General features: G+C 40.9%; 1 protein-coding gene across 1 annotated transcript in view; it reads right to left on the minus strand.

The window, feature by feature from the left end:
- Positions 1-13,760, minus strand: part of SND1 (staphylococcal nuclease and tudor domain containing 1) — a 418,687-nt gene that overhangs the window by 381,799 nt on the left and 23,128 nt on the right. Inside the window, exons 2-4 of the mRNA XM_016213329.2 lie at positions 13,258-13,407; positions 4,005-4,125; positions 147-225 (exon numbers count right to left, since the gene is read on the minus strand). Of these exons, the coding sequence (XP_016068815.1) occupies positions 147-225; positions 4,005-4,125; positions 13,258-13,407 (350 nt within the window). The remainder of the gene's footprint in view (positions 1-146; positions 226-4,004; positions 4,126-13,257; positions 13,408-13,760) is intronic.

Consider the following 13,760-nt stretch of genomic DNA (forward strand, 5'->3'; position numbering starts at 1 on the left):
GAGGTTACCCATTTAATGTCAGGGGACAGTAATGAAAATGCAGCAAAGCCAATGTAGAGTTGACTACTCAACCTCCCTTGAGCAACCCCAGCTTTCATAGTCGAGTAGAAGGAATTAAGAGGGTCAGAAGAGTAATAAAGACTTACTTATTAGCTCTCATGCCTTCTCTCCGGGTGGCCAAGCCCTCTGCAACCAGAGACTCCGCAATATTTTCCCCATTGGTATCTGAGGAGAGAAAAAGAAAATTAAACACAAGATTCAAATCTGCCTCCAGTGGCAACAGAGCTCAAATGGAGCCCACTTTCATCTTAGCTCTTCAAGGAAAATGATGTTGCCAGAGAATTGGACAAGGCAGCAACATAGTGTAGGGTTTTCAAAAAACCTTTTCTCCCAAAATGTCTAGTCTCTAAGAACCAAAGGCCTATAAATCTTTTTCTCAGGACTTTGTTTCTAATTTTCTTGTGTATCTCTCAGGCCAAAGGCAATCTCAGTAACTACTGAAGATTGACAAGAAAGCAAGACACGTACAGTAGCCAAAGAGTGTATAATACAGAGCACTGACCTAAGGAGGAGAGGCCTGGAGCTGAATACACATTCTGCCCCCTAATATCTTAGACAAGGTCTCTCAGTATTACTTTACTCATCTAAAAAATGAGAAGAGTACCTGCCTAGGTGGGTTCTTGTGAAAATTAAACAACAATGTCTGTAAATTTCCAAGTACATAGGAATTAAAAACATACATACAATCAGATAGACAGATTTGTTCAGGGTTATTTATTACATTTTACACCAGAATGTTCAATTCCTCTGAGGATGTCCTACTGTTTGCTCCAACAGGACACCAAGACAAACTATGCAGTTTGACAAAGACTTTCTCCTGCTTTCATAGAGATGTAGGAGGCAGTGTCTAGATTTCTAATCTCTCAAATAGCAGCCTTCAAAGCAGGCAAGAAAAATAAAGTTAAACGTAAAACCCAACCTGATTAGGTTCTACCTGGGCACCTGAACCATTAATTGTATTTCTATGCGATTGAAAAAGCTTTTAGGCTATGTGTATTCTCTTAAATCTCTGCTTGTCAGCCAAAACGATAAAAGAAGCCATCTATGAGGGAATCACCACATAAAAATGTTTAATATGACAGAGAACAAGCTCCTAGATAAACTGAAACACAGCAGTCTAGCCAATAGGTAATGTCGGCACAGAATAAAATTCTGTAAGATTTATATTCAATACACTATACAATGACTTCTGCAAGCAAACACAAATATACACACCACCCTCAAAACGAACCTAAATGCCTTGCCACTAGCATGCCCAAATTTCTGCATAGGCAAATTGTAAGCCTCTTTTCTTGACAAGAAAAGTTAAGATGAATGATATTTATACAAAGGACACTCAGGTTCTGAGGCTGAGCATTGATCACAAGAAACTTTCCACTGAACGTTACTATTGAGGCCAGACACAGCTATCTGACATTAGTAAATTTTACATTGGTTCTTTCAAAACAACAGGAATACAAAGAACGAAAAGACAAAGGGAAGGAGTCAACAAATAAGGGAAAAGTTGAGAAGTAAGGGGGCCAAGAGGTTGGGGATGAAAAGCACAAAGCCAGGGGACAAACAAGGTGAGTGGTCATAAAACCAGCCAATCAACAGCACACCCAACAGACATTCTTAGCACAGAGCACTCTGATAATGGCTGTCAGCAGGCCCACTTCTAAAAATTTAGTTCTGATTGCTCCTTCAAAGGAAGAAAAATATATTTCTCTGGGCCAGCCTCCCAAAGAAGGCAACAAAATGTGGTCTACAGAATACTGAAAACAGGGAATCTGTAGGGTACGTATCTGATTTTCTTACTTATTACTTATCAACTTATGAACTTGATCAAGTCACAATTGAGGATGGCACTAAGAGCAGCTGTGTGACTGTATTTTCTACAAAAGTTGGAAGACTAATCATCTCTTTTTTTAATAAGTTCTAGGTTAACCACAATTTCTCAAATTCTATCATTCTCCCCCATCATAAAGAGTAGCCATAAACTAGGATAAGTATATGAATATTAATATTTAAGCCACTGTTCCCTTTCATTAGAAAGGCATTGAGAGTTGGGTAAAGTATATAAATGAAAATATTAAACTTTAAGCCTTTTAAGCTTTTAAAACTCAAAGACATAGGTAATTTTCAATTATTCTTTCAGTACATATTTATTGATCAAATCCAATGTGCCAGGTTTTATTCTAAACATTAGTGTTTTAACTGCTAAATTATAACCAGTTTGTAATTTGAGTCAGTTTAAAAAATAAACTTTTTAAAAACAACATTAAAGATTATTTTAAGTGTCAGATTCTCTTAACATAAACAATTTGACCATTTTAGTTGGAGACCAGGGTTATTTAAATGAGCGCTTACACACTGGCTCTTTATAGACATATCTATGCCCACAGTGAGGTCTCATTCAGAGTAATAGAAGATTTACCAGCTTTTTTTTTAAAAATATGTTTTTATTGATTTCAGAGAGGGAGGGAGAGAGAGGAACAGCAATGATGAGAGAGAATCATTGATTGGCTGCCTCCTGCATGCCCCCTACTGGGGATCGAGCTTGCAACCCAGGTATGTGCCCTGGCAGGGAATCGAACCATGATCTCCTGGTTGATGGGTTGACGCTCAACCACTGAGCCAACAGCGGGACCAGCTGTTATTGAACTGGAATTATTTTAGGTAATGAGGTCCTTGAAGAATTGCATTTTGAAGACAGAGTACTTCTACTTGTATTACATTCTTTCTAACCAGTAACCATCCAACAATAATGTTTATGTGTTTTATTTCCTACTGTATTACTTGAATCATATGTAAAAAGCAAATCTGTCAATTTCTCTTTTTTAAAAGATTCCATATATTACTATAACTTCCCATCTAGTCAAGAAACAGATAGCCATTTCACTGGGAGGCTGAAGAAGGTGGTGTTTCTCTACTGGGTAAATTTGGCAAGACGCCTCCAAAGTCATGCCCAACTCGCCCTCTACAATTAAAGCCCGAATCTTAAGAGGATGTTAGCCTTGTTGTTCTACCCTGCTTGCTTACTTCTAGCACTGACTACCCAAGTCAAATAGATTGTCTAAAGCAGCTCAGTTGGAAGGTTATTTTATCAAATAATCATAGGAAACTTAAAAATATCTGTTACTAAAATAATTCCAGATCAACATAACTGGTTTATGCTTTACAGAGAACAGTCTACCAAGTATTTCAATGTCCTATTTCTGTTCTAACTCTATTTCACAATCTTTCTCTCCCTCTACCTAATCCAAAAGACCAGAACAACTAATATCCCATGAGCCACTGGCCCAGCTAAACAACTGGTATATGTGTGCACATACACAAATATATTTATTGAACACTCTGTTCCAGAGATAGGTACTTTACAGCTACTATCTCTTTAAACTCTCTCAATAACTTATAAATGAAGTAACTGGGCTTAGAAAAGTTAAGTGTTAAATAAGAGTCCATGAGAGGAGAGCCAGGGTTCTAACCCACATGTGCACACCTCCAAAGTCTATGTTCTTCTCATTCAATTGCAAAACACACGGCTTGCAAAAAACCACAAGCCCTAAAAAAATCTGCCTTTCCTAAAGAGAGTCCCCATGAGCAGAAGAAAAACCCAAGACAGATAAAGAAAATAGAAGATGCAATTGGAAATCTATAAGAATTTCATCAGCACTATGACTTAGAAGCACAGAGCCACTGAGTTCCAAGGGCTGAGGGCCTAAATACAGGGAAGGATGCTATGCTGTACAACATATACCTAAACCAAGCCAGGAAAGCAGGCACAGGAGTAAAGAAGAAGCCAGAATATCAGGAAACTCCTCTGTACCTATGTGCCATGAACTTGCACTTCCAGCTACTTAACAGCCAACTGTCCTAGAGCTACCTCCACCAAATGAAAACTGATCAGAGAAACCTGAGACTCAGAGAGGAGAGAAATGAGTCCTTTCCTCCTTGCTACTCACCTTTTCCAAGGTAGATCATGCCATACTCTCGTCCCTGGGGAGTCTTGTTTTCTATCGTGAAACAGACTTCCTTCCCAATAAGCTTCTTCCGAAGGAACTCTCGAGCAGGAAATGCCCAGGCCTGAGAGACAAAACAAATGTGTCACATGAGAACTGCCGAGTTCCCCACCACAACCATCATTCAAGTTCATTTCTTCAATATCCTGGCCCTGCACTAGGCCCTGAGGAGAATATAAAAATGAAATGCACACAACGCATATCGCACACTTAGGGAGCTCATAAAAAGGAGGGTCTATCAGTTGGTTTAACTAGCACAGGCCCTAAAAACAGGCCTCACAGTTTCCCAGAGGCTGGCAGTAGTACTTTTTCCCCCCATCACTGTCTATTCAGAGCTATAGCTTACTTTGTAAATAACAATTGCCAATAATTTTATAGCACTTACCACATACCAGCCACTACTTTAAATGCTTTATATTTATCAACCTACTCCTGAGTGGAAAGTCCAGGCTCCAGGCACTCACCTAGCCAAAGGGAAGTCATAAATAACAACTACAACTTCCATTTGTTCACCTCTTTCCAGTTTATGAAGCACTTTCATTTAAACTAACCTGAAACCAGTTCAAGGCACCGTCGAAGTAGAAATAAGGTTCTAGTGCTATTATTATTTCAAAGTAAGTCCCCTACTCAAGTAAGAGCCTTGCTTATGTCATTTCTTCACCTTTTTAAGAACAGCTAACAGTTGAGAATGGCAAGTACTACTTTCCCCAAAACGTCTCCTCTTCTTCTACTGCACTAGTCTGAAGTTATACCAGTAGGACCCTATACAGGTCCCAGAATCTTTTTTTCTTTCTTTTTTTTTCTTTTTTAATATATACCTTTATTGATTTCAGAGAAAGGAAAGGAGAGGGAGAGAGAGAGATAGAAACATCAATGAGAGAGTCACTGATCGAGCCCACAACCCGGCATGTGCCCTGACCGGGAATCGAACCCCGATAGCCTGGATCCTAGGTCGATGCTCAACCACTGAGCCACGCCCGGCCAGGCCAGGTCCCAGAATCTTGGGGAGGACACCAGTAACAGGCCCTGGTTACCTTGACAATGACAGAAGGAGTGAGTCACACATCTACACAATGGGAAGTAGAGTTTCCATGTGATCTCAAGATACTATGCAAAGGGATGGTTTTGCCCCATCCACAACCCATCACTTCTGGGATGGTACAGACAAAGGCAGATTTCTCTTCTGAAGCAGCCCTGTCACAGTCAGTGGCCACAGGCACTTGAATTTACAGTCTGGACCTAGTTTAATGCCCCAAGTTCCCTTAGAACAGAAATGAGGAATGCCGGGGTAAGAGTTCCAGGATTATATGATCAGCAGGAGCTATAAGCAGAAAAAGTGCAAAGTATAAAAGGGAAGAGTTGTATATTACAGGCATACCCTGTCTACCATAATCTCGTACAGCCACAGAACTCAGGCCACACATCGTAAAGGAACAACAGTATATGTGTGACCTGAAAAGGAACCCTCTACTGAACTTTCAGTCCATGAGGACTATTCCACAGGTTATCCAAAAAAGCTTTTCTAGAAGAAAAACATCCGTATGACTTCCCAGAAACCAAGCAACTGGTGGGGCTAGTATTCACAAAACCAGTCCTGTTATATAAATCAACTGTGGAGAGTTCTAAGAAGAACTGATCCTGAGTAAGTACTCTCAAAGACACAAGAACTTACACTCAGTCATCTAATGCACTCTCCTCAAAGCACCAACAAGCAAAAGAACCAATCACTGAATGCAATATATAGCTCACCATATTTTATGTCCCATCTGTGCCCCTTGCCCCACTCCTAAAAATGAAAAACAGTACCTGTAATCACAGTCTGTTGACTGGTAAATGAGCCCAATTATCAACCAATCACAGAAACACTAATGAATCTAGTAACATAGGCTCCTACCATTTTTATTAACTTAATGATCTACTTAGTCTAAAAATATCTTAACTATGGATCTAATGCTTAGGATTTAGTTCTGAATGCCACATTAATATCTAAAATTCAGTAACACACTGCCTTCCTAAACACTTGGAAAAGCTCTGATAAGACAAGTACTCCTAGAGGAGGCCAAGAATTTGGTAAAAATTCATTTATCAAGGGTCAGTTCACAAGGAACTATCTAGCCTCTATGGGGAAACCTCCGGTATCTACCACCTAGGCAGAATTACTAAAAGCTTTTAAAGCTTGCTGAAGGAACATCCTTCTTTAAAGATGTTGCATTTTACAGCTGGTCAGTCACTGGGTTATGGGAGAAAGTCACACTTTTGGGAGGGCTTGAAAAGGACATATACCTAATCCTATAAGAAAAAAAAAATCTAGTTTTCGCAACCTTCCTTTCTTAGACCAGCCTTCTCAAGTTGTGTTCCACTCAGGGTTGGGCAAATTCATTAACTGGATATGATATTATATGAAAAGAGGCAACTGGGAGAATCAGGAAAGAGACTGACCACCTCACTCCTCACAAGGGCAACAAAGCACCTAGGAGAGAATCTTTGTAAAAGTGTCCACACAGATGGTAGCCAGCAGGAAGTTACCTGATGGAGAAGCCTGTCCCAACAGAGCCTCCCAGAACATTCTGAGAGGCTAGTATAAGAAAATGTGCTCAAAGTATTTATCAAATAAGGTCCAGCAGGGCCTAACAGGAAGACTAACTGCGGTCTGTTCAAATGATGTTCCAGGGCTCCATCGAAGAAGCAAATGACCATTAAGTTGCTGGGGCTCAAAATTCCCTCTTCCCTTTAGAATGCCTAACAGTAGGCAATCTAGCAGCTTGTTCTCCAAGCCCAGACTCAAGCAAGGTTCTGATGTCTACCATGATAAATGGAATTTTTAATTCCAATATTTCTTTGGACCAGAAAGGCTCATGAACTACTGAAACAAGATTCAATCCCATAACAATGTAAAACCTTAAAGCTAGCTACTTTTGTACTTGGCCCAAAATTTTATACTTCTTGTCCCTCCTTCTCTTCTAATTATCCCTCTGTACTACCTGTATGTGTAACTAATCCCTCTCTGCCCCAAATACCCCACACCCCAATTCTCAAAAGCTCCACTGAATGCAGGGCTATGACATTCATTTCTAAATTTCCCATGAAGTCAACAGAGCTTCACACGTAAGAGGAGCTCAGTAAATCTGTAGGATATAATATGCAATTTGCACAGTGCCCATCAATGCAGTATCTAGGCTGTCTATAGTTAGGCAACAATGGGGACTAGCCTGCAACAGGACAGTGATGGCTGGGGACATGCTGTGGAGCTGCTTTTATTGCCACAGGACTTAGGAGAGAGCTGAGTTTCTCTGAAAGAAGGTATCATGGGGGAAAGCAGAGAATAATCAAGTGAATGCTATTTGGGATCGTGAAACAAAAGGAAAGGAGCACTAATGTCCTCAACTCTATCTGAATGTGAAAATATCAGACATGTTCCAAAACAATAAAAAGCCAGAGATGAAAGGTAGTGCCGCACTGCACAATCCCGCTGATATCCCAGAAGAGATACGCAGGGTTTTTCCCAATTATTCACGTAAATGTGCGTTCACTGGACACCTGCTTCACACCATGCACTGACCAGGCAATAAGGTGCCTCCTCTCAAGGAGCCTACGGAGAGCAAGACATATAAACATGAAATGAAATATTATGAACGCTAGGACAGCACAAAAATGTAACAATGAAAGGAGATGTCAGGAGTGACTTCTCAGGAGACTGACTCTTCAGAGATAGGAGGTGTTCACCTGGACAGATGAAGAAGGAGCTCCTGATGGAGGGAGCAGCATGAGCCAAGGCACAAGCAGGCAAGACTTAAGTGGCTCTTAATACTTTCAGCATGGCTGGAACTCAGCATCCTGGAGCAGGGTCAGTAAGAAACTAAAAGCCAAACCACAAATGGGCTTGAATCCCAGGCTAAGGCATTGAGGTTTGTCACAGAGGTAATAGCTAATCACTGAAGTGTCTGGGAATGACACTGAGCAAGGGAATAAATAAAAGTATGTTTCAAATAAGCCAGGCAAAGAAAGACAAACATCACATGATCTCGCTTATACATAGAATCTAAAGAACTTAATAAATTGATGAACAAAATAGATTCAATGACATGGAATCACGGATCAGACTGACGAATGTCAGAGGAATGGAGAAGGGCCGGTGGGCGGAGGGGGAGAGAGTAACCAAAGAATTTATACGCATATATGCACAACCCAAGGACACGGACAATGGTGGGGAGAGGGACTGGGGAGAGGGATGGGACGGGGTGGAATGGGTCACTGGAGAGAAAAAGGGACATCTGTAATATTTTAAAAAAAAAAGAGAGACTGAGACCCTTTAAAAAATAAAATTAAATAAATAAAATTTAAAAATAAAAAAATAAAAAATTTTTTTAAAAAGTATGTTGCAAAAAGATCTGGGATCCGGCCAGTGTGGCTCAGTGGTTGAGCATCAATCCAGGAGATGATGGTTCAATTCCCAGTCAGGGCACATGCCCAGGTTGAAGGCTCAATCCCCAGTCAGGGGCATGCAGGAAGTAGCAGATCAATGACTCTCTTCACTGATGTTTCTATCTCTCTCTCCCTCACCCTCGCTCTCTCTAAAATCAATAAAGAAATATTAAAAAAATATATCTAGGAGCATACAGAGAAAGAGAATAAAGGCAAAGAGACTATTATTTCAATATTCCAGGACTTGTTAAATCAAGATGGTGGCGTAAGTAAACACAGTACTGCCTCCTCCCACAACCACACCAAAATTACAACTAAACTACAGAACAATCATCATTCAGAACCACCTGAAATCTGGCCGAACAGAAGTTCTACTAGGAACTAAAGAAGAAACCACACAGAGAATGGTAGGAGGGTGGAGAGGTGGAATGGGCTAGTCCCACACCTGAGCGTGGCAGATAAAAATTGGGAGGGGTATCTTGGCTACAGAGGCCCCCTTGAGGAGCAAGGGGTCACAGCCCCACACCAGGTCCTGCAGTCCAGGGTTCCAGGGCCAGGAAGAGAAGTCCCCATTACTTCTGGCTGTAAAAAACTAACAGGGATTGAGACTAAGGGAATTAGAACGCTGCTGGAGTCCCAGGCAGCTCCTCTTAAAGGGCCTGTGCATAGACTTACTAGAACTCACTCCCTCTGAGATCCAGCACACAGAAGCATGAAACACACTGATGAATCTCAGAGGGAAGGTAGGGTGGAGGAGTGGGTGGGGAGAGATTAATCAAAGAACTTACATGCATATATATGCACAACCCTTGTACACAGACAGTAGTGTGGTGAAGGCCTAGGGGTTGGAGGGTGGGGGCGGATGCAGGGTGGAGGGGATCAATGGGGGGAAAAGAGACACATCTGTAATACTTTCAACAATAAAGATAAATTTTTTTTTAATATTTTATTTTTAATATATCTTTATTGATTTCAGAGAGAGGAAAGGAGATGGAGAGAGATGGAAACATCAATGATGACAGTCATTGATTGGCTGCAGCCCGCAACCCGGGCATGTGCCCTGACAGGGAATCGAACCCCGATCACCTGGATCCTAGGTTGACGCTCAACCACTGAGCCACGCCCGGCCGGGTGATAAATTTTTTAAAAAGAGAGAAAAAAGAAAAAGCTCAAAGAGTTCACCACCACCAAACCAGTATTACATGAAATGTTAAAGGGTCTTCTTTAAGAAGAAAAAAGGGCACAGCCAGGCATGGCTCAGTGGTTGAGCACCAACCTATGATCCAGGAGATCATGGTTTGACTCTCAATCAGGGCACATGCCCAGGTTTTGGGTTCAACTCTCAGTAGGGGGAGTGCAGGAGGCAGCCAATCAATGATGACTCTCTCAATACTGATGTTTCTATCTCTTTCTCTCCCTCTTCCTTCCTCTCTCTGAAATCAATGAAGATATATTTAAAAAAAAGAAGAAGAAAAAGAGAAAATATATAAACAACAAAATGGCAATAAGTGTATATCTATCAACAATTGATAGATTGCCTGGCCGGCATGGCTCAGCGGTTGAGCATCTACTATGATCCAGGGGATTTCAGTTCGATTCCTAATCAGGGCACTTGCCTGGGTTGCAGGCACAATCCCCAGTAGGAGGCATGCAGGAGGCAGCTGATCAATAACTCTCTCATCGCTGATGTTTCTATCTCTCTCTCCCCCTCCCTCTCTCTCTCTGAAATCAATAAAGACATACTTTTTTTAAAAAAACCCACACTGAATCTAAAAAACAAAATAACAAACAAACAGAACAGAAATAGACTCATAGATACACAGAACATTTTGATGGTTGTCAGAAGGGAGGAGGGTTGGGGGGATGGGTGAAAAAGGTGAAGGGATTAAGAAGTACAAACTGGTTGTTACAGAACAGTCATGGGAATGTAAAGTACGACATAGGGGACATAGTAAAAAATACTCTTAATAACTATCTTACAAATGGGTGCAAGATTTATCAGGATGATCACTTAGTAAGTTATGTAATGTCTAATCACTGGTGTGTACACCTGAAACTAATATAATAATGTATGTCAACTATAATTGAAAAATAAAAATGACTTAAAATGAAAAAAAAAATTCCAAGCACACAATCAGAGTTGAACAAAGAACAACAGGAGTAGTAATGAAGTTTCAAGGTTGGAGAAGAGAGGTTTTAAGGAGACAGAATCTTTAGGTCTTGATAAAGACCTGGATGTTAGGGGCTGGGGATGGCTGAAATAAGAGCAAGGAAGTCAGGTTTCTGATTTATCAGTGGTGTCACTGCTTACCTTGAGCTAGAGCAGTTTCAAGGGCATGGTAGCAGGGGCAAAACAGATCACAGTAGGGCGAGGAGAGACTAGATTATTAGGATGGAGAAATAGTGACTGTAGCTGAGAAAGGGTGAAATCTGCAGCTATCAAATACTTCATGTCAGAGAACTTTGAAGAGTTACTAGGAAAAACCAGTGACAAAGAATTGCTCTGGAAGAAACAAAAGGCACTAGATTATATAAATATATAAAACTATAAAGAGATCTGGGATCAGATTATGTGGTATTCTTTCACCTAGGATAGTTCTGGTAAGATTTTACTGTATTGTTACATAAGATACAGTTAAGATTTTTTTTTAATATGTCTTTTATTGATTTCAGAGAGAGGAAGGGAGGGAGAGAGATAGTGACAGAAATATCAATGATGAAAGAGTCACTGACTGACTGCCTCCTGCACACCCCCTACTGGGGATTGAGCCTGCAACCTGGGCATACTGCCCTGACCGGAATCAAACCGTAATCTCCTGGGTCATAGGTCGGTGCTCAACCGCTGAGCCACGCGAGCCAAGCAAGTTAAGATATTTTAAAACAAGTTCCAACTGGCCTTGCCTTTCTCTGCCCTAGATTCGCATGCACAAAATAGGAAATTAAAAACCTTCTTTCCGCCCGGCCGGGTGCAGCTCAGCTGCTGAGTGTCTATCTAGGATCCAGGCAATCCGGGGTTGGATTCCCTGTCAGGGAACATGCCGGGTTGTGGGCTCGGTCCCCAGTTAGGGGCATGCAGGAGGCAGCCAATCAATAACTCTCTCATCACTGATGTTTCTATCTCTCTCTCCCTCTCCTTTCCTCTCTATGAAATCAATAAAGATATCTTTTTTAAAAAATAAATAAAAAATAAATAAATAAAAACCTTCTTTCCTAGAGGCTACACTGCTTCTTCCTTCTGGGGAATGAACTCGATCAGCTCTAGCCAGCCAAGGATCAACACTCTTCTCTCTGAAGCACTCAAGCTGTTACATACATATAACTGAAGGGAAAAAAACTATTCAAAATCTTTGTCAAAAAAAGCACATACCACCCAAAATTTGAAAAGTACTGAGAGAGATTTAATTTTCAGTGCTTGGTCTGACAGTACTAGGAGTACTTGTAACAGAAGAAATTAACAAATTACACTAGTGCTTACCACAACTAACAACTAAGTACTTTATAGACATGTGCTAAGCACTTCACTATTATTATTCCAAATACTTGTGCTCACTGAGAGAGGACCAATGAAAAAGAACTGACTTTGATCTACTTGATCATTATCCCAAATATCTAACTGATTGCTGTTGAAAGCAGAATTTGGGGTGATTTTCTCTATTTTCTCTAACATTGCTTCACTATCTTCTTAATTCAAACAAAATACCCTTGATTATAGATGGGGGGGAAATTAAACGTTTTCCCTACATAAAAGATCCCCATGAGCCACTATCTCAGGGAATAGCAGAGGACAGCTGAGGTACCAACTTGCCCAACATCATTAAGTTGGGGCAAAGAAAAAATCATTAGAATTCCAGAAATTCCATTTTTGATACCAAAGCACAACTAAAGGAGAGACAGGAGCTGATGTTTCAAATTATAGGAAGCAAGAAGACTAAACAGTGCCAAATTAGGACTCATGGCAGCTATATGGAAAGGCAAGATCTGAAGGAGTCCAAGGCAGACTACAATGAAGGCTAGGTAGCCAGGCATTAGAGGTGGGGGAACAAGGGATAAGGAGAGGATAGTGAGCAAAAGCTCAGAAGTTTCTCAAATCCCCGTAACAAAATGGTTCTTGACTAGTATTAAGCCACAAGTTGCCCTGAGAAACTGACAAAAGCTCCCTTCCTTAAAAATGCATGTTTACACAAAATTTTGCAAACTTTATGAAGTTCCAACGCCTTTAGGAATTCCAGATTAAGACTCTGTAATAAAGCACAGGCCAGTATTTATAGTATATTTGCTACCACTTAGAAAAATGAGAGTGCCTGCACAGACAATAAATGTCTCTGGAAGAAGACACAAAACACTAGTAACGTCAATAGTCCTTCGGGGGAAGAACTCGATTTTTCACTGAATTTTGAATATGAATGGAGAATTCAAACATAAATTAATATAAAATTAACATAAAAGCTCTGCCAAAACCAATGCCAACCTCAAACAGCCAAGACTACCTAGGAAATATCCTAACCTATTCCAAGAGATGGAGGAATCTAAACACAAACAAATCTGAAAGCGAAAGAGTATGAGAAAAGGCCCCAAGACTGGGATCACTGCCAAGGGCAGTGAACATATATAAACCAATGCAAGACACTGTGGGTATGTCCAGGGTCATCAGTCCTGTGATATAAAAACACTCAAAATATACAGAAAAGAAAGTGTAGATCAACCTTACATCTGTCAAGAAGAGTGGGCTATCACCTGGGTCCACAGCCTCAGAGAGGCCTCAGGAAGAACCTACCTCATCAGGCGTATCTTTTGCATCCGGTTGTGCTACAGCTGCACGGCGGGCAAGGTTTCCAGTGCGAATGTTGCTAAGGTTGATCTGTCTCTCAGGAGGAGGCCCACCACGAGGCTGCCCTCGGACAATGATGGCACACCCTGACAGGACCTGAGTGTGGGGAGAAAAAAAAAAAAGAGAGAAAAATCAGCAGTCTAGAGGTAACAGCACCATAATACAGATTGTTCAATACTGTATCCCCAACATGTACAAGAGTACTTGGTACCTTGGAAGCACTCAAATATTTGTTGAGTAAATGAATGAGATTATTTTTAATCTTCAACTGAGGACATACTTATTGATTTGCGAGAGAAAGGAAGGGAGAGAGAGGAAGAGGGAGAGGAAGGGAGGGAGAGAGAGGAAGAAAGAGAAACATTGATTTGAGAGAGAAACACTGATTAGTTGCCTCTTGTATGCTCCCTGCCCAGAGACTGAACCCACAAAGGTATGTGCCCTGACCAGAA

This window comes from Miniopterus natalensis, chromosome 10 (assembly GCF_054644295.1).
Source record: "Miniopterus natalensis isolate mMinNat1 chromosome 10, mMinNat1.hap1, whole genome shotgun sequence".
Classification (NCBI taxonomy): Eukaryota; Metazoa; Chordata; class Mammalia; order Chiroptera; family Miniopteridae; genus Miniopterus; species Miniopterus natalensis.